General features: G+C 37.5%; 1 protein-coding gene across 1 annotated transcript; it reads left to right on the top strand.

The window, feature by feature from the left end:
- The first annotated feature begins 644 nt into the window (after positions 1 to 644).
- Positions 645 to 22,103, top strand: LOC307159345 (uncharacterized protein). Its single transcript, XM_079872652.1, has 3 exons — positions 645 to 1,058; positions 2,450 to 2,590; positions 20,864 to 22,103. The coding sequence occupies exons 1-3, from the start codon at positions 980 to 982 to the stop codon at positions 21,061 to 21,063; spliced, it is 420 nt and encodes a 139-aa protein (XP_079728778.1). The 5' UTR covers positions 645 to 979; the 3' UTR covers positions 21,064 to 22,103.
- The last annotated feature ends 276 nt before the right edge of the window (positions 22,104 to 22,379 follow it).

Here is a 22,379-nt window from a genome sequence, read left to right as displayed (position 1 = left end):
ACAACACCCTGGTAACCAGAACTGTGGCAGGGAATTTCACACAGGCAAACAACACTCACGTTTTCTTAGAACATGTAAAAATCTAGTTTTACCATGTGATTGTGGTTTGGAAAAAGAGTAAATAGATCAAATGTGCATACATCTCCTTTGACTGTAATGTGTAAATTCATATGAATATTTATGTCATCCTTACCACTTCCCTAATTAGACCCGCTACACATCACACATGTAAGACACCTCTACTCTCTTGATCACGACAGCCAGTGTCATGAAGAGAAACTCTATTAAGAGAACTAGATAGGAAGAGTGGCAGAAGAAGAGAGAGAGACATCTAACGTTAATGTCTGTATACAGTATGAAAGTGTTCCAGGTCACCATCTAATCACTTCTGAAACTGATTGGACCCTTCAAAGCACAGCAAGCGCTTTTGATTTGCATATGTGTTTGTTCCAAAACCCACCCACTCCTTCATTAAACATCACTTCTCGAGTGAGCATTTGCTTCTTAAATTTTCATTAAATGGAATATGGCCTGAAGACTCAGGCACACTAATACCACACACATAAGAGCATGGAGACTGACTCTTCTGTCACAGTGAGAAACTGGGCGTGAAAGTGTTTATCAGGGGCTTTGGGATTATCATTGAGCAAATTACCACTGATCCAGCAGAAGGTCTCAGGCAGACTGTGTGCTTCTGGCAGGGACTGAAGACTCTCTCTCTCTAGGGTTTAAGAAGGATGGGAGAAACGAGGGGCAAATGACTGTACTTCATTTCGATGTAACATATGTATTCTTAATGGCTCATTATTGATTCTTCCATTTTCCTTTTTGATATTACACCCCTCCCCTTTTCCTGTGGAGTATCTTTTGTGTGTTTTGTTTGAGAGTGGTGGCTCATGCTGAAAGAGGCAGAGAGCACTACTCCCAGGAGGATTCATCTCACTTCCAGCCCTGAGTGACTTTTCCTCCAGCTGCACCAATGACTCTCCATACACGCCTGCTGCACGGATATGGACTGTATTATTTCTTGGCATTGCTGACACTTTTCATGTCAGAAGGTAGGTGTGTGTGTATGTTTGTGTCAGTCACACTGAGAAAAAAAAACAAAAACAAAAAACTATATATATTTTTTTACTTATTTTTACTTATTTTGATTTATTTTTATTTTTATGTGTCTGTTGATTGTTTGTGATTAAAACGGGGGGGACTATTGGGCAAGAGAAATAAGCTTAACTCATGCAATATTCCATTCAGTTCAGCTTTTTAAGTAAATGTATCTTGTTATCGGCATATTTAGATATTTTTACTGGAAAACAAGGCAATTTTTTGTAGTCTTTGAACAGTATTTGTCTTTTCTCTACATGTTTATTTAAGCTCAAATAGCGTGTATACTAAGTTTTTTGTGTTATATAGCAAAAAAAAAATATGCCCTTGTTCTTTGAACAATCCACCTGACCAATGAACTTGCTTGGTGACCTCTTTGCAACATTCAGAAAAATTTCCTTTGTGTTCATTCTAACTCAAAAATCAATCAAACACACATTTTGCATTTGACACGTAGTACAGGTATAATACACTAGAATTCTGACTCAAATGTATCTGAGCTATATTCTGATGCCAAATGTACTGTATCTGTGCTATATAACAGTAATGAATTCAGATATCTTTGTTTGCTTGCAGTGTTGCATCCTAAAGCTCACTAGCCTCATTTAGATCTAATCTTACATGCAAATACAACATTTCTGTCTGAACGGATTCCAGTGAGGGGGTTATATAAAGTGAGCCACCGCCACCAGATGAACTTTGCCTTTTGAAAAGGACATGGGGATCACATTACCAGAAATCATAAATTACCATACACGAGAAAAGCCAATAACCTGTCAGAAACTGCACATATTATGCAGATTTCTGCTGGATAGTCTCAAAGCACTATGTCAGACAGGTCGCATGTCACTGCAAATCATTCAAAAGATTAGTGGGACTCAATTGCATCAATAATGCATGCAAGCGAATGCTTTTCCTTGTTGATGTAAATGATTTACTTTTTTCAAAGCATTTCATTAATAACATGTAGTGTACTGCCTTTCCCACATAACATTATCAAAGTGGAACAGTACATTAGCCTAACAACCACCTGTCATAGTGTAGCCAGAGGCACTGTGCAGCTAAACCCATGTGTATCAAGAGCAGGGTTCTGAGCACATGGCTGAGTGACTTAAAACCTCAGGGCTAAATTCAATCTCAGTCGCTAAAACCTCATCCATGTTTGATCTGAAGCCACAGTAGAGGCGAAATCATTGAGAAACACATGGTGAACGAAGATATTGCTGTACATTTACTTTGAATTCAGCTCATTTTGGAATACAGTAGGCTGCTTTTTTAAAAAAAAAAATGTATTAGTATTATCCACAGCTCTGATAAAAACAAATATCTGATTTCTGTTTTATAGTTGATGGGCTGCAGTGTTATGCCTGTAACATTGTGCATAACCAGAGGTATGTGGATGTAGGCTGCTCCAGCCCCGAAGTCATCACCTGCTCCCACTCTCACAAGGGCTTTAAGCATCGCTTCTGCATCAGGACAGAAAGTGGTAAGAATATCGCCCTTGACTACAACCACCCACCAGCAACAATCAGAAATGGCTGCCTGGTTTTCTATGGCTGAGGCAGTCATTTCATGAGCATCATTTGCTTTGAAGAATAATGAATCATGATCGTTTTTGGTGACGATTTGGTTCGTCAAATTTATGGTGAGGATTTCTGAAATCCTTTGAGCAACAGAACTCCAGCAGAGACACCTTAATCCTCCTTGTGAGACTCTCTGCGTGTAATTGTCATCACACTTTGGCAGCGTAAGGAGCATTAGAGGCGGATGATCACTCCTCAGAAAAGATTAACTGAAGTTAGTGATCACAGTGTTCCCTGCCCCCCATCTAATTAACCTGCTTTAACCCGTACGACACCTTCATCTCCAAATCAAACATAAAAACCTTCATTTGTTTTGAATGTATGTACTGTCTGTGAATTATTACACTCTTGAAAATAAAGGTTCCTTATTTGGCATATAACCTTTAGCATCCATGGAACCCTTCCATAATTCAAAAGGTTCTTTATAGTGAAAATATAGGTTCTTGAGATCATTAAAATATTCTTCACACTAAGGAAAAATGGGTTCTTTTTAAGAAATGTTCACTGAAAGGTTAATTCTTTGGGGAACCAAAAATGGTTATTAGTATTGCTGCGAAAACCGCACTTTGGAGCCTCTATTTTTTTGATGCTTGAGGCTTCCAGCACAACTTTCAGATATCATTGCTTGAGCGAAATTCTTTGTAACATGAAAACCCGACCGCATTCATGACCCAGATGTCATTGACAGAACACAGCCAGACTCTCATACAGACAGTCCTCCAGATAGGTGACAGACCTGCACAGTCAAATTGATAAGGCTGATAAGAGCATTTAGACAGCGATCATCAGGGATTTCTCTCTCTCTCGTGTTGGATCATCAGCCAGCCATAATCCTCCAGAGTTATCCACTTTCACAAGTTGAGCCAGCTCTGCCTCCCTCCACGGCTCAGCATGCCTCACAGACTCGTCACATGACAGCACTGAGCAAGTGCTCATGCCACTTGTTTTACTGTAGTGTATGGCCAGATATTCCTCCTTTAGTTAAAGGTATGCTCTAGCTTCAAAATAAGATAGACTCTAACAACAGTTTCTGTGTCATGTATGATTATAATTACGACTCATCAGTAGTAAAAATGCACTTACAATGGAAGTCTTTGTAGAGTCTGCTTGTATTTTTGTTGTAACACATATAGGCTACTGATTCCTCACTATTAAGCTTTCTTAATGATTCTTTTAGCAGTGAGACTACTGTAGGTGGATGAACTTATGGTTATGCATTACTGACATAACTCCTGTGGGTAGATTTGTTTCTATGTAAACTGCCCTTGGTATCCTTGAATGTATCATGTGAATTTGGCAGGAATTGATATTGGGAGGGAGGGAGGGAGGGAGGAGAGAGAGAGAGAGAGAGAGAGAGAGAGAGAGAGAGAGAGAGAGAGAGAGAGAGAGAGAGAGAGAGAGAGAGAGAGAGAGAGAGAGAGAGAGAGAGAGAGAGAATGAATAATATTACAAAGAAAATCTTTTATACACCATCTTTGCTCAAACAACATTAGATTATTTGTTGTATTGTAATACCGGAAATCAATTAGGATTCTTGATTTCAACAACATTGAAAAGAGCAATATTACATCTGTATCAGAATCTTTTTCAATTTCACTTTTCTACTTACATAGACTGCCCTTTTTGCTTGACCCAAGAAAAAGTTAAACAACTGACATTCATAAGAACGTTTTCTCGAATACTTACATCCTTTGGTTGAATCCACCCTTCTTCAACGTCCTTTATCATTTTTAACTCTTCTTTGTTAATGATTTCTTTCCACTTAGACAACAGCCGAGTTACTACATGGGTTGACCTCATCTTCAACTTTTCTTCCATTGCTTTAGTGTCAGATAAATCACGTTCAGTTATATGAATTAGACTTCCAAGAGTAATGATATGAGATTTAATAAGTCCATCAAAACAGGAAAACATCCTTCATTTGACACATCCAAAGTTGAAGAATCCAGTACAAAGAGCCTGTTTTTTCACTTCTCAATACTTTAAAAAGTGACCATATTTTGAATAAATTACTATACAAAATTTGGTAACTTAGATACAGAGAACTTCTTAAGGTTCATCCAAAACAAAGACTTGTCAAGACACAGACCTTCAAAATTTTTAAAAAATAATGGAAGCAACCAAACCCCAATTCATTTACAGACATATTAGAAAGTAAAAACTTCCATTTATTCAAATGCCCCACATTTTTTTCTTCTATACCCTCAAAATTCTTCTTTACAATTATATCATCTCCCAAATATACACCTACATATTTAAACCCATCTCATTTTACCCAGCAGGGAGACTAGGTTGTCCAAAATCACTTAAAATATTTGTTATCTTTGACACATCACTTTGTTCTTTGATGAAAATGACAATATCATCAGCATAGGCGTCATATACTGACGCTTTTGACATTTCGTCTACATCGAACGCACATGGCACCCTTTAGCGTCAATATGAGACGCAGATAGATATGGGCCAGAAGGCGCCTCTTAGCGGTCTAACCCTAACCCTACCCCAGACCTAAACCTACCCATAACCGAACAAAGCTCTGTGCGTGTCATATTGACGCTAAAGGGTGCTATGTGCGTTCGATGTAGACGAAATGTCAAAAGCGTCAGTAGGCTATATGACGCCCTAGGATGAGAATGCGTTGAAATAAAATAGCAACACCGCCACTTAGAGATTAATTATGACTGAAAATGTCCCATCAAATTATCTTGCCCAATCTTCTTCATTTGAAACATCACTATGAGTTTCTTGTGCAAACAGAATGTCTGCTTTCTTTACCTTGATTAACTCATATAATTCAAACGTTTTCTTCCCTTCTCGTGCCCCAAAAATTAAGAGAAGCAAAATGAAATTCTCTCATTGAAGAGATAGAAAAGGATAATCTAGACTAGGGATGCACATCGGCTCCAATACTGCCATTATTGGCGGATCGGGTATCGTTCAGACAAGGCCGATCCAAATCCGATATTGTGCATATAGCCTACTATTCTGTGTTATTGTTAACAAAAGGCACACAAACATTATAAAGCACCATAAGTTTTCGTGCACAATATTATAAGTGTTCTGAAGCCATTATATAGTATAATGTGAGATATAAATTAATATTTAAGTCGTTAAATTCAAGATCATGTAAACGTTTCCCTCAGTTGCAGCTGTCAATCATTCTTCATTCAACATTCAAACAGCGCGTAGCGTTCGGTTACGACAGTTAACACGATGAAACTCTCTCCAAGATGATTCAATGTTACTATTAACTTGATCTGTTGATAAAGGTCTATGGTTTTGCATAATATCAGTTCAACACAGAGCTATAGAAATTCTACTTGATTAAAAAAAACTGCGCTGGTATCGGTACGGATCGGATCGATTCTGAAAAAAATGGTATTGTTGCATCCCTAATCAAGACACACACACACACACACACACACACACACACACACACACACACACACACACACACAAAACATTTCATCTCATAAGTGTAATTTTTTATTTTTTTGTCATTATCAACAAGAATTCCTAATTGAGAAATTACTTTAGTGAGAATTTGTTTCAGTCTTTAAACCTCTTGATCAGAAAAAAGACCTTCACTCTTAAAAATCTTTGCTTTTTCTTCAAATTGCTCCAAATCAAGAAAGTACTCTGTAATGTGCACATTTCTTGCATTCTTTATTACTCTCAAAAAGAGCTTAATATCATCTATTGTTAATATCAATATCATCGAAAGAATGTTTGAAAGAATAACCTTTTTGGACGGAGTAGACAACGGTAACACTGGAACAAAATCATTGTCAATAACAACTTTGCGAACTCAACGGTTTTCAACAAAACAACAAATGCGTTCTTGATGCCGACAAAACATTTTCACAGCCAACCACCTCTCCTACAGCTAAACTATACACTCTTCCACACTAGCGTTCAAACTTATTTTCACAGCATGACGCCGTGTGAGGAAATCTAATGTCCTCACACCTGAAGTCATCCTGCCAGTTATAAAAACTGGCAGACAGACAACAAAACACTATCTTAGTACTTCTAAACCCGTATAACACAAGTAAAAGAGACAAAAGACAGAAAATAGAAAACTTTTTTAAGCACAGCGGCCACAAAAAAAGAGTCCACACATTCACCACACTCTGTTCTCACTCGCTCGCTCAACAAATGCTCTATAAAAGTAAGCAACCAATATTGCTTATTTAGAGACTGTGGAGCCTTCCATCTTGTTGCCACTATTTTCTTGGCAGCTGTCAAGCCAGCTAAAAACACCCGCTTCTGAGTTTTGTTAAGTTGGATATCGGTATGGTCATTTAGAATAAAAACAGATGAGATAGAAGGACCTAAACATTTAATATTGTGGACAAATTTTCTTTAACCATATTTAAAAAATAAACAACCCCAGGGCATTCCCAGATAATGTTATAAAAAGTATCAATTTCCCCTGTATGGCACAGCATATAATTAGGGTGAGGTTTAAGCTTCATACTGTAGAGTTTGTGAGGAGTCATATAGATCCTGTGGTTAAAATTTAAATCGATTTGTTGATGGTCAGGATTCCTAGAAGCATGCATCACCATGTCCCAGATGCTGTCCCAATCAAAACTGGGGGCAAGGTCAGGAATATCGTCTCGTCAGGCAGAATTTATTGTCAAAGGGGGATATATGTTTTCCAGAATATAACAGTACAATTTAGAGCCAAATCCTCTTGTTCCATGAATCTCACAGTAAAGAATGATTTTTAAGGGAACCATCCAAAGGAACCCACAGGCTTTCTTGGCTGCCCTCAACTGTAAGTAAAAAAGGAAAAAAAAGGTGGAGCTTTGCAGGTGAAACTGATAGGAAAGTTCTTCAAAGGTATAAAGACCCTTTATACTCCCATTCCAGACAAATTTGGTCATTATGCTCTGTAACCTATCCCAAAAGGGAGACAGGGGAGGCAAGGGCAGCTTAGAGCTCATGAAGTAATAATACGGGGGAGCACATTCATTTTGATTATGGAAACAGTGTTTGTGAGTGATGACCAGTCATCCAGGTTACACAAAATTTTGGTCAAGATGCCCTCGTAATAGTTTTAATTATTGAAAAGAAGCACTGATCATAATTCCCAGATATTTCAATTGTTTAACCACTGGTTTACCTGTGGGTAGTACTGTGTTTCTCATTGTGTCATTCAGAAGGAGTGCCAACTTAGCCCAGTTTATTCTATATCCTGAAATCTTGCCAAAGCTGGCAAAAATAGTTAAAATGTTAGGTATGGACTGCAACGCGTTACCTAAATTAAAATGGACATAATCTGCATTCATATGATGACTGGTCCCACATAGTGTGATCGGAGTGATGCCCTTATTGAATTGAATTGAATTGAATTTATTTATTTATTTCGAGCAATATATAACGACACATAACAAAGGCAATAAAGAAGCATTTTGATTAATCTATACAACAAGTTAAATTCATCATATTATAACAACATAATTCCATCTATTGCTCGAAACGGAGTGGGTAGAAGTCAAACTTATTTAAACCCACCCCGGTTACAATTAAAAGGAAAAACAAAAAACAAAAACAAAGGTAGCTGCTTCCTTAATTATTAACATTATCATAACACTTAATTACAATTTTATATATAAATACATATGAGAAAAAACATGAGAAAGGAAAGAAGAGGACCCCCCCCCCAAAAAAAAAAACAAAAACATATCTTAAATACACACCATATATTACCGCAGGTAACAATGATAATAATACCAACAATGGTAATCAGAATACCTACAAGGTAAGATAACACAGACTATGAATACATAGATACATCTATACTATTATAGTAATACCAACAATGGTAATCAGAATACCTGCAAGGTAAGATAACACAGACTATGAATACATGAATACAACACCACATAATTAAACCATGCCCTCCTTGTAGTGTGACAAGACCTTCTGTTTATAGAGTGCTTTAAATTGATGAATGCTTTGACTTTGTTTAAGTTCAAGCCCCAGACTATTCCATTTAACCCCGCATACAGACACACAGAAACTCCTCCTAGTAGTTCTGATCGTTGGTATTAAAAAGTTCCCATAACTCCTCAAACTGTACAACTTATCAATGCGTATTGTCTATGCCAACGGTTTAAGCAAAAGTGCAAAGAGAAAGAGCTTCGGGGGCATCCCTGTTGAGAGCGTCTAGCTATATCAAACAGGGAAGAACAAGTGTTACCTGTCAGAACCATGGTCGTGGGGTTCACATAAAGCACCGTGATTATACGAATGTAAGAGGACCCCAGAGCAATGATATTCACTACAGACCACAAATATGGGCATTCTAAATGATCAAAAGCAAAAGCCTTCATAGCATCTAGGGAAAGGACAGCAACAGGAAGAGTCGAAGAAACGACCGTTTATTATATGAAGCAATCTTCTTACATAATCTGATGCCAGCCTAGTTCTAATGAAGCCTGTCTGGTCACAGTTAATAAGCTTATGCATAACAGTCTGAAGCCTCTGCGCAAGTAATTTAGCATATATTTTCAGATCGGCATTTAAAATAGACAAAGACACAATCATTAGGGTCCTTGTCCTTTTTGAGCAAAAGTGAAATAAAGGCAATATTCACATCCCTGGAAAAGGACCCTCTCTCAAAAGCAGTTTGAGTCATATAAAAAAATAAAGGTCCCAAACTACACATATCCAAAGCGGCCTTCTTAAGCTCGTTCAAAGTAATGGGAGTATCTATTCTTAGAGACTCCTCCTCAGACAGCTTGGGAAGTGGTATGTTATTTAGAAAATTGTCACAAGCCTTTTGGTTATGCAATTCCTCTGAACTGTATAACTCAGCATAAAAACTGTGGAAGGTAGCATTAACCTGTGAAGGTTAACTGAGAATGTTACCATTTCCTGATTTGATTGTGGTGATATCTGAGAAATGCTCATTGAACCTCAATCTAAGGGCAAGTAAACAGCTTGGTCTAGCCCCATTTAAATATTACAATTGACGTTGAATTAAAAATTCAGCATGCCGCTTCATAATGGCATTTATCTCGTTTTTCACAAGGTCGAATTAAAGCATGACATCCTTATCAAAGCTTGTTGTAATAAACCATCTAATACACCATCTTTGTGTTGGAAGCATAAAGCAAAATTTCTAATAACAGCATCCCAGAGTATCCTTGGATCATCAGCTGAACCCTTACTTATTTCAGCAAAGTCCATTAGTTGACTTGAAAACATAGTTTCAAATGCTTTGTCGCAAAGAAGCGTGGTGTTAAAATGACATCTAGGGGCCTGAGCTGGTTTAGAATGTATCAAAGCAAGAGCAATCACTGCCTTATGATCAGAAAGTGCCATTGGCAATAAGTTGACATCCATGATATCATGGAACAAGCCTCTAGAAGCAAAAATAAAGTCAATTTGGGAAAAAAGCTTTGTGTCTAGATAAGTGGGTGAGTCTTTAGCATTAGGATTTAATATACATATTTATATATCTGTGTGTCCTGACCCATCAACTGAATAGTCGACAACAGCATTAATTTCAGAACCTATGATAGATTTAAAACCAGAAAGCTCCAGAAGTGCCTTAGTGTCACGATACAGAGGGAAGCAGACAAGTAAGTGATACGTAAACAGTTTTATTGAGCAGTGGCACGGATCTGAACAGTTATGCAGACAGGTGAGCTTGGGGCAGAGTGACAGAATGGATGAAGGACTTAGCTGGATGATAATACGGGTCTGTGTCTTGTACTGTAGATGAACAGAGAGAGAGCAGCAGGCTGTAGGCGGATAAAAGGTGGCTGAAGATGGATTACTGAAGACGAATGACAGGAGACAGAGTTTGGGTAAGGAATCCTTGAAGCGGGTAAGAACAGGTAGGTATTAGGGTACAGTCTATATGCGTTCATAGGGTCGAGACCAGACCAGAAGTGAACTTTAAACTCCGGTCCAAGCTAAAGTAAACCAGTTTCGAACTATATAAATGCAAAAACAAACAAGGAAAAGATTGGGTACACCCATGTCTATGACTACTGTGGAGCAAAAAAGTAGAACCCGCCCCCCCCCCCCCCCAAACATTAAAACAAAAGGCTTCACATCAAACTAAAGTCACATGAGAAAATTCTCCTTATTCTCTTAAATACCAAACACCCATCGTTAAGCTAAACATAAATGAGTTCACATTCATAAAATGAAATGTCTTTGAGAAAGATACCAAAAACTCATCGTTAAGCTAAACAAAGGGGTTCACATATTATCATCCATATAAGCTTTGGCATCTTTCGGCTCTTTGAATGTCTTCTGAATGCTGTTCGCCTTGAAGATCAACACGGCTGGGAAGTTCATTTGGAAATGAATGACTTTCTTAATGCACAAACTGCCGGGGAAATGTCAGAAGCAATGTGGAGAACCTGATCCTCGAATTGGAGCTGTCCTTGGTGTCTAGCTGCAGTCAGAATCATAGTGACGTCTCTAAATGAATCAGTGAGCAATGAATCTTGATGATAAGCAGGCGAGGGTGGCCATCTGTGAGTGTACCAATCCCCCGGTGTGCACGGTCAATTGCGGTACACGAGACTGGCAACTCCACCAGAAAGTTTGGTTTCAGTTTTATCATAAACAGTGGTAAAATATCAAAGCTGGAGTATTTAATTGTTCTAATGATACTCAGTTTGTCCGTTTGTCCAGTGTGATGTTTTAAAGTGCAGTGAATGTTGAACAACAATAATCTGGGGCCGTCAGCGATCTTTGTACGTAAAGGGGCAAAGCACAAATTCTGATCAATTCAAATATCCAATTCTCACGCAGATTGAATAAAGATCAACTATACAACCTGTACGTTTCTCTGCAGTCTGTTAACCCTTCTTTCAATGCCACCTGAACTTCCAATCGAGCGAGTATGGTCCATCAGGCCCCAAGCTCGTGTTCCGGAGCAATGCCTTCATCCAGTGTCAGGACATTGCAGAAGTCCCTCAAGCAAGCCAGGACTGCGCCCCAGATCCCACTATGGCCAGGAGCTCTCACTCTCACTCTCACTTTCCTCCCTCACCTGCTCAGCCCCACACCACGGATCTAACAGACTCTCCAATCCAATCCCTGCAATTTCTACCCCACATTAACCACTCAAACATTGTCTTCTCCTCCCTCTATTTCTAATCCTCTTCTCTTTCCTTGGCTGTATGCAACAGGGGTAGACCCTGGCTTGAGGTGTGCTTACCAATGGAATCAGTGTCCTTACTGGGGTGCTTTGGACACCGGCAGGGTTTTCCTGGGTTTCAGTAACAATTATTGCATGGTCTGTAGATCGGTCGATCACTCGACCACATCCTGTCCGTAAATTAACCATCTAATCCTCTCATGCCTTAAACCAAATCAGGTCAAATCCACAAGTTATATTCTGCGGCCTGCAACTACTGTACCTGTTCGAAAGCTTCCATCAGTTTTGAGGCTAGGGTCAGAGTTGTTGTTTTTTTTTTCATCCGGGAGTAAGGTCTGCAACAATTTCAATAATGTGAAATGTACTAGACAGCATTCTCAGAAATATACTTTATGTACTTCTCAGAAATATACTTAAAATTACACTTAAGTGTACTTGATTTATACTGAGAGAAAAGTCCAAGTATATTTGCCTTGTACTTGTACTCAATCTTTTGATCGAGAAAGTATAAAAAATAACTTAAAAGTATAATTAAGTATTCAAAGTATACTTGGCTTGTAATTGTGTTAACTCTTTTGATCGAGTAGCCTATTAAATATACTTTTTTTTTTACATAGTTTTTCATATACAGTCTTATGAAACTTACATTGTTTGAAAATATTGATTAGAATATTGATATAAAACAGATATGTTTCTAATTCTGCGTATCTGAATTTTTGTGTAGGCTAGTCCACTGGTAATGTACACAGGAATTTACTTTAATTCTACTTTACTCTTTCCCCACCATTGACAGAATTTTCCAGCTTTCCATGTTTTCACTGTTATACAGTAGGGGGCGCTATGACACATCTTCATTTATATAGCGCTTTTAACTCTGTTTCAAAGCAGCTTTACAGTGATAATAGGAAATTAAAATAACAGAGATTGTTTTGGCTTTACAGCAGCTCTAGAATAAAGTTATTGTCCAGCTAAAGTTAGTTTTGATCGATTCACTTCCGTTGCAAAGATCATTAGTTATTAACTTAGGGCCCGCTTACACAACACCGTTCTAACAGAAAACCCTTAATGCGCTCCGGCCCGCTCATTCGCAGAATTATTTATTGCTTCCCAGTAGCCATGTGAATCGTAACTATTTTGACAACATTTTATCTGTACAGAGGTAAAGGGAAGGAGAAGGGGTCTTCACAGGGGAGGGACTGGTTGACACTTCAGGACTGCATTGTCGTCGTGTCCAGGCGCAGGTCCTTCATCAGATCTGGATACAGCCTGGATCCGGCGGACTGCGGTAAACCTCGGGATAAACAGAGAGACTAATATTAGCGTAGACGCCATTCTTCTCATGATGTAACGAGTACATCAGGATTTATGGGGAGTGTTCCTGGTTCCGGCTGACCTAATCTATGCAGCCTAGCATTGAATTATAGAAGTTTATAATGTGTTATGTGTATGCTAGGTCAAAGAGATGTATTTTTGGTCTAGATTTGAGCTGACAGAGTGTGTCTGCTTCCCGGACAATGGTAGGAAGACTGTTCCAAAGTTTTGGTGCTAACTAGGAAAAGGATCTACCGCCAGCAATAGATTTTGATATTCTAGGTATTATCAACTGGCCGGAATTTTGAGATCGCAATAGACATGAAGGACTATAATGTGTTAAGAGCTCGCTCAAGTACTGGGGAGCTAAACCATTTAGTGCTTTATAAGTAATCAGCAATATTTTAAAATGTATACGATGTTTAATAGGGAGCCAATGCAGTGTTGACAGAACCGGGCTAATATGGCCATACTTCATGGTTCTGGTAAGAACTCTAGCTGCTGCATTTTGGACCAGCTGTAGTTTATTTATTAAGCATGCAGGGCAACCACCCATAAGAGCATTACAATAATCTAGCCTTGATGTCATGAACGCATTAACTAATTATTCTGTATTTGTCATTGAGAGCATATGACGTAATTTAGATATATTTTTAAGATGGAAAAATGCAGTTTTACAGATACTAGAAACGTGACTTTCAAATGAAAGGTTGGTATCAAAGAGCACACCCTGGTTCCTAACCGACGACAAAGGATTGACAGAGCAGCCATCAAGTGTTAGACAGTATTCTAGGGTTATTACGTGAGGACGTTTTTTTGTCCAAATAATTAGAATCTCTGTTTTTTCAGAGTTAAGTAGTAGGAAATTACTAGTCATCCAGTTTTTGACCAATTCCGTTAATTTTGTGAATTGGTAAGTTTTGTCAGGGCTTGAAGAAATATAAAGCTGAGTATCATCAGCATAACAGTGAAAACTAATGTCATGCTTCCTAATGATATCTCCCAAGGGTAGCATGTACAGAGTGAACAGCAATGGTCCTAGTACTGAGCCTTGTGGTACTCCATACTGAACTTGTGATCGATAAGACATCTCTTCATTTACTGCTACAAACTGATAACGGTCAGATAAGTATGATTTAAACCATGCTAATGCAATTCCACTAATGCCAACATAATTTTCGAGTCTATTCAAAAGAATGTTGTGGTCAATAGTATCAAATGCAGCACTAAGGTCGAGTAACACTAATAGAGAGATACAACCACGATCGGATGATAAGAGCAAATCATTTGTGACTCTAATGAGAGCTGTCTCAGTACTATGGTATGGTCTAAATCCTGACTGGAAATCCTTGCAGATACCATTTCTTTCTAAAAAGGAACATAGTTGTGAGGATACTGCCTTTGACAGAAAAAGGTAGATTCAAGATTGCCCTGTAATTTACTAATTCTGTAGGATCAAGTTGTGGTTTTTTAACAAGTGGTTAAAACATCTTCTAGTACAGAATATCCGGATCAAAACACAGGAGAAGAAGCTGAAACAAGTGAAAGAAGATTGCTCACGCAAATGTAAAATAACGTGATCATCAAACATTAAACAGCATGTAAATCAAAACTACTTAATGTTACCAAATGAAATGTCGAACTCATGAATAGAAAACGGCTGTGAAGCTTTGGGGGAGTTGGACTCAATCTACTCCATCTGTTCTTTGATCATCGTTCATCGTTCTCAAGTATAAAAAATGATATCTACATTTGAACATAGTAGTATACTGCAAGTGCAAAAATAATATATAAATAGTAAACTATAAGTATAATGTTATGTTCACTTAAAGAAAACTTACAAGTATACTTGCAGTATAAACTACTAAACTAGTAGTTTACTGAGAGTACACTTCAGTGTGTACTTTCATAAACTAAAAATGTACGGTAACACTTTATATTACGACCCGCAAACAACTGCGTAAGTAAACCGAAATTACGGTGTACGTTTCTGTAATTATAGTGTACTTCCGTGTAGGTATAAGGGAACAATATGTTAAGTTTTGGGTAATAAAGGGGTAACAAGCAGATATACAACCTGCAAAGAACTTTGTAAGTAAACCGAAATTACGGTGTACGTTTCTGTAATTATAGTGTACCTCCGTGTAGGTATAAGGGAACAATATGTTAAGTTTTGGGTAATAAAGGGGTACAACCAGATATACAAGCAAATTATTTATAATGTAATTATTTTAAAACTAACAGGTACCTATTCTGTTAATATATCCCAGGCAAAAATTGTACGTCTGTTGTATATAAAAGTTTTTATCACATTTCTGGAAAAATATGTCTTTGTGCAATGTAGTTACAGGGTAATTTTGACATCTGTGGGTTGTAAATTAAACTTTTTGGCAATGCTATTTATTGGCTTTTCTTACTAAACTACTTAACGTTAAGCCAAAAAAATTTGTTTTTGCTATGATTTTAATTTAAAACGTACCATGTAGTACTTAGTACTTACCTTATCACATTGTATTGCAATAACACTTAAATGTCAGGGCAAATATAGTGTGTAATTAAAAGTTTTTTGTTTAGTTTTTTTAATAAGAGTACCTTTCTCTGTAATTACTGTGCAAATAGTGTTGTTTCGTATTGTTACATAGTAAGTAGTGTTTGTTACCCGTTTCAACTGTGTAGTTACAGGGTAAGTGTAACTCCTGCGGGCTGTAAATTAAAGTGGCGCTTGTTACCCCCTTGTTCTGTGTATTTACAGGGTAAGTGTAACTCCTGCGGGCTGTAAATTAAAGTGGCGCTTGTTACCCCCTTGTTCTGTGTATTTACAGGGTAAGTGTAACTCCTGCGGGCTGTAAATTAAAGTGGTGCTTGTTACCCCCTTGTTCTGTGTAGTTACAGGGTAAGTGCAGTAAATATACAATAAAGGATCCAATTTAATTTCTGACTTTTATTTTACAAAAAAATGTCAAAACATTTTTTCATCTTAATAAAACATTGTCTTTTCTACAGTATACTCAAACAACAAAGTAACACATTATACCCCCCCCCCCCCCCCTTTTATTTGCGTCCCTTGCTTTTCTTCTTCTTTCTTTTCTTGCTCTTCTTTTTCTTAACTTCCACAGGGGACTCTGAAGTTGAGGAGTTGATGGAGTCCCATTGGTCTTGCTGCACTGCAAAAATATGAATATACAGTATATACATGCTCTTAGCAAGCTACACCTTCAATTTTAAGTTGTCGAACAATCCTCCGCTCTAAACATTTTGTGCCACCTGATATTACTGTAGTAACTGTAATTTTGAAGAAAACACATTTTGGTGAAGTTTGAGTCAGATCATGGGGGGGGTTGTGATATTTTATAGTGATAATGACTGTAGTGCAGCAGAAAATGTTTTTTAAAAAGGCATAGTTGTTCTGACAGCAACAAAAAAAACAAAAAAGCATGAAACACAAACCTGAGGGCTGTGGCAATAGTTCAATAGTTCGGATTGAGCTGATCAACAAACGGACAGGGAACTACGTCATCACGTTGAAAGGTCACGCCTGCGCCGGCCGAAGTACCGCCCCACTGTTTACAATGCGACCGTACGTAGGAGGATAATTCAAATAGTATTGTTTGCGATTATATATATAGAAATAGTATTCAGTGAATATGAATATGAATAGTATATGAATAACATTCTGATGAATATGAATAGTAGTTCAAATAGTATTGCCGGCGCAGGCGTGACCTTTCAACGTGATGACGTAGTTCCCTGTCCGTTTGTTGATCAGCTCAATCCGAACTATTGAAGGTAAAAAGTCTATAAATTATATATTCCTTTTTTTTAAATGACCTATCGTTTCGCTAGATAACAACCTCTTCTTCAGCTGTGATCACGTACAGCCCGTTTAAACACTTAAAATACTTTTGAAACTGCATTGATTTGGACTTAACGATGGTGACCAATGTTTGTTACCGTTGTCCGTTGTAAATTTTCATTTTGGGGTGAACTAATCCTTTAACAAGTGCATTTATAATGTACAGTACCAGTGATGTTTAGTTCTTCAATTTGATGTTTTAAAAAATAGGAAAGTGGTCACAAGTATAAGCCCTGGAGTAGGGCAGGAGTAAAATTTAAACGTCTAACCTTTCTTTCTTTCTTTCTTTCTTTCTTTCTTTCTTTCTTTCTTTCTTTCTTTCTTTCTTTCTTTCTTTCTTTCAAAGATAAGATTATCACTCTTAAAGCAGAGATCACCTTGCTCAAAGATGAGTGTGATTTTTTGAAAAAGGAAATTGAAAAGATGAAGTCTGCTGTCCCATCTGCAATGACACAAAGATATGCTGTTCCTATAGTGCCACAGCCCTCATGTTTGTGTTTCATGCTTTTTTTTTTTTTTTTGTTGCTTTCAGAACTATGCCTTTTTAAAAAACATTTTCTGCTGCACTACAGTCATTATCACTATAAAATATCACAACCCCCCCATGATCTGCCTCAAACTTCACCAAAATGTGTTTTCTTCAAAATTACAGTTACTACAGTAATATCAGGTGGCACAAAATGTTTTAGAGTGGAGGATTGTTCGACAACTTAAAATTGAAGGTGTAGCTTGCTAAGAGCATGTATATATATTCATATTTTTGCAGTGCAGCAAGACCAATGGGACTCCATCAACTCCTCAACTTCAGAGTCCCCTGTGGAAGTTAAGAAAAAGAAGAGCAAGAAAAGAAAGAAGAAGAAAAGCAAGAGAAGCAAATAAAGGGGTTGGGGGGTATAATGTGTTACTTTGTTGTTTGAGTATACTGTAGAAAAGACGATGTTTTATTAAGATGAAAAAGTGTTTTGAAATGTTTTTGTAAAATAAAAGTCAGAAATTAAATTGGATCCTTTATTGTATATTTACTGCACTTACCCTGTAACTACACAGAACAAGGGGGTAACAAGCGCCACTTTAATTTACAGCCCGCAGGAGTTACACTTACCCTGTAAATACACAGAACAAGGGGGTAACAAGCGCCACTTTAATTTACAGCCCGCAGGAGTTACACTTACCCTGTAAATACACAGTTGAAACGGGTAACAAACACTACTTACTATGTAACAATACGAAACAACACTATTTGCACAGTAATTACAGAGAAAGGTAAGCTACTCTTATAAAAAAAATAAAAAAAAATTTATTACACAGTATATTTGCCCTGACATTTAAGTGGCATTGCAATACAATGTGATAAGGTAAGTACTAAGTACTACATGGTACGTTCTAAATTAAAGTCATAGCAGAATTTTTTTTTTTTTTTTTTGGGCTAAATGTTAAGTAGTTTAGTAAGAAAAGCCAATAAATAGCATTGCCAATGTTTTTCGAAATCAGCTGTTTATAAAATTGTTTCAGATTAAATTTTTATCATACTGTGCTTACATACAGCCATATATATATATAATTTACAACCCACAGATGTCAAAATTACCCTGTAACTACATTGCACAAGAACATATTTTTCCAGAAATGTGATAAAAGCTTTTATATACAACAGACGTACAATTTTTGCCTGGAATATATTAACAGAATAGGTACCTGTTAGTTTTAAAATAATTACATTATAAATAATTTGCTTGTATATCTGGTTGTACCCCTTTATTACCCAAAACTTAACATATTGTTCCCTTATACCTACACGGAGGTACACTATAATTACAGAAACGTACACCGTAATTTCGGTTTACTTACGAAGTTCTTTGCAGGTTGTATATCTGCTTGTTACCCCTTTATTACCCAAAACTTAACATATTGTTCCCTTATACCTACACGGAAGTACACTATAATTACAGAAACGTACACCGTAATTTCGGTTTACTTACGCAGTTGTTTGCGGGTCGTAATATAAAGTGTTACCAAATGTACTACTTGTATTAAAATAGTAAACTACTAGTATACTTATAAGTTCACTTGTAGTACAGATGCATTACAAATGAGAAACCTAGTTGTGTATTTAAAGTTTACTACTGTTACACTTATAATACACTTAAACATATACTTTTATATTCTAAAAGTGGGCCAATTTATTCCCAAGCAGTATTGAAAGTTGACTACAAGTATGATATTAGTATACTTACTACATAAAAGTATACTTAAAAATATACTTGAACATTACTTAAGTATACTTCATAAAATGAACTTGAAGTATACTTCTTTTTCGCAAGGGTGGCCCCTTTTTGAAACACCCCATTTGAGTCTTTCCGTGTCAACCCTATTGGAGTGGCTACTAGGGTACTTTGGCATGATAGATTTTATGTCACCGTTCTTTAACCTTCGGCTGCAAAAAGCAGTCCCAAAATTTGACACGCTGACTGAAGCAATGCTGTATTTTATCCAATAATTATGCAATCCAATACCTCCCATATCCACTTGCTCAACGATTTCTTAATCATCTTGCCGCATGATGCTATCCCAGCCGCCCATCTTCTCACAGTTCAAAAAGTTTTTGCAAACCTCCGGATTCCGAGGTCCCAGGACAAAGCGGGTCCAGTCACATCCATTTCTGGCATTAACATAGACTTGGTTCATTTTCAAGGGTTATTGCCTAAGGAAAACATTGACAGAGTTATCTTAATCGTGTCTAACCTTCTAAACAGCCCGAATTGTTCTAAACGCGGACAAATTCATCACCAACCCTGGTAAATCACCAGATAAAATCACTTGTTGACGTCTCCCTCAACTCCATCCTACAAGCCGTAGCTCCAAGAACCCACCAAACCTATTGCACAACATGGAAGATTTCCCAATTTTTCTCTTATATCTGTCACATCGTTCATTTCTAATCTTAATAGTGTCAAAGACCTCCAAGCTGGCAAGCTTATGGCAGCAAATCCATACGTTCAGCATCGGCCAACCCAGTTTTTGCGGTGTATCCCATTCAACCGTATCATTCCCTCTTGTCTTGCCTGCATTTCAGACACTCAGGTTAAATCAACCTTTGACTGGCTATTTGTGGATGAACCCTGAACTGCATTATTTTATAATGTTTCCTGGGGTGCACAATGATGTTAGTATGATTTTTATTTTTTTCTAAAATTGTCATAATTTAGAGATAAAATATTTTTTTCCTTCCCTGTGTCTGCTGTGAGACTTAAAGGCCCACTACTGTGATTGGCTAACATCTTTGCAAATGAAATAAGTATTACATGTGGAACTCTCTCGAAATCTTTTAGCACGTTTTTACTATTACAGCTCTAGATAAAAGCTCTAGACAAGATACTAATCATGAAAAGTGTTGATTATAGCATTATATTTAGATCTTTCAATTTAATATTTATATTCTAAATATTTGATTAAATTATATTTAAATTTACATAAAGCACATTGTTCGCATACCCTAGCATATGCACAATTGTCAAACAGTTTTTAGTAAATTATCTATTTAACGGTTAGGCCTACTTCATAATTCATGTCTGACTGCATGTATTTTATGTTGCAGAAGAAAACACAAATCACTTCTTGCAATGTTAACCACATGCAGGCATTAATTCTACTCATAAATCCAAAACACGCCATTCTAAAAACGCACAGGAAATTCTTAACGTATGAACCCATGGCTCAAAAATGCTGAATCTCCTCCAGGTTTTACAACTAGCAACTCGATAGTTCTATTGCGAACTGCAATTACAATCATGTCTTTCAAATTAAATCCCTCTGAAGTTGATTCTGTGTAAACCAGCATGAGGTTTCTCAAAAACACTGTTTTGTTTGTGTCTGCAGTTGCATTGGGAGTCATGCTGACCAGTGGCTGTGCAACAGCCCGACACTGCCACACGGAGGAGCTGCCGGGAGTCAACATACACTGCTGCGCCTCTAATCTGTGCAACAGCGCCACCCGCTGGCGAACAACCACACTGATGCCTATGTGCTCATTGACGTTTGCTCTGTTGCTTCAAAATGGGATACTGTCGACGAAATAACTTTGAACTTAACGGAAGAATCACGGCAGCTAAGCTTGAATTTAAGGCATGAAGGAGAGAACCTTGAAAATATATATAATATCTGTGAACACAGACCCTGGAGTAATTGTATTTGTGGATAATCTCAAAACAAGTGGGCACTGGGCAATGAAAATCATGCTGAACTTTTCTCGTTTATTTTATTTTTTGCGATTTAACCACACTTTTAACCAGTGGTCTCCATGTGAATTTTAGTGGACGTATGACGTCAGTTCTCCTCACGTTCCCACAGGTTTTGTTCATCACATTAAAGGTTCTGTATTACCTTTTTAACTCTACTAAAGCATACAAATAACTTAATATATTGAGGAAACATGTTAAGTTCACATAGCCCAGAGGTCTTCATTCCTGCTCCTGGAGAGCCACTGTCCTGCAGAGTTTAGTTCCAACCCTAATTAAACACACCTGAATCAGCTCATCAAGCTCTTCAGAATCACTTGAGTATTCAAAGGCAGGTGTGCTGAAGCAGGTTGGAACTAAACTCTGCAGGACAGTGGCTCTCCAGGAGCAGGAATGAAGACCTCTGACATAGCCTAAGCCTACTCATTTCTCTGAAAAACACTTCTACAGCCAGTTATTTTACTTTGAAATGTACGTTTTCAGGCTGGAATGCTTGTTTTTGTTTTGGTCTGTGATACTGCATGTTGCCAATTTGCCAGTTTTCATTGTCCATTGCGCTCGTTCCTGTTGCGTGTGCTCAAACTGGCAACCTGTGTGAGTGCCGTCCAGTCAGAGGAGCAGGTGGCGGGAGAAACAACGATCTCCGATATTTGGAATTGGACTGCAGTACCTATTTCGACCACTAGTTGTCATTATACAGACTGCACCTTTAACATTGAACATGATGCACTAACGTTTGACAATCAAGTGCTGAAATACTTATTGTCTTAATTTTGAATATTTATATAAGACATCGATTGCACTGCACTGCAAATTATTTTTGTTTAAAAATGTAAACAGCATTCCATAACTGAGCAGATACATTAAAATGTTGTTTTCTTACCTTGATTCACTAGCCTGTTATATTAAGTCAAAGGTTTTTTTTTTGTTTGTTTGTTTGTTTGTTTGTTTGTTTTTTTTTGACGTATTTACGTCATTACTTACATCATATCTGTAAACAGAAAAGAAAGTCTAGAAATCTAGACCCATCCTAGCGGCAGCAAATTTTATTTTGCAGCCAGGGTCGTCTAGCAACTCTCTGTTGGCTTGCGAGCTGGAAAAAACAAACTCTAGTCAGGCCAATCACATCATGTATAGAGTCGGTGCGCGGGCTTAAC

The sequence above is a fragment of the Squalius cephalus genome (genome assembly GCF_949319135.1).
Source record: "Squalius cephalus genome assembly, chromosome: 5".
Lineage (NCBI taxonomy): Eukaryota > Metazoa > Chordata > Actinopteri > Cypriniformes > Leuciscidae > Squalius > Squalius cephalus.
The sequence above is the reverse complement of the archived record's forward strand: the minus strand, read 5'-3'. Positions and strand labels throughout refer to the sequence as shown.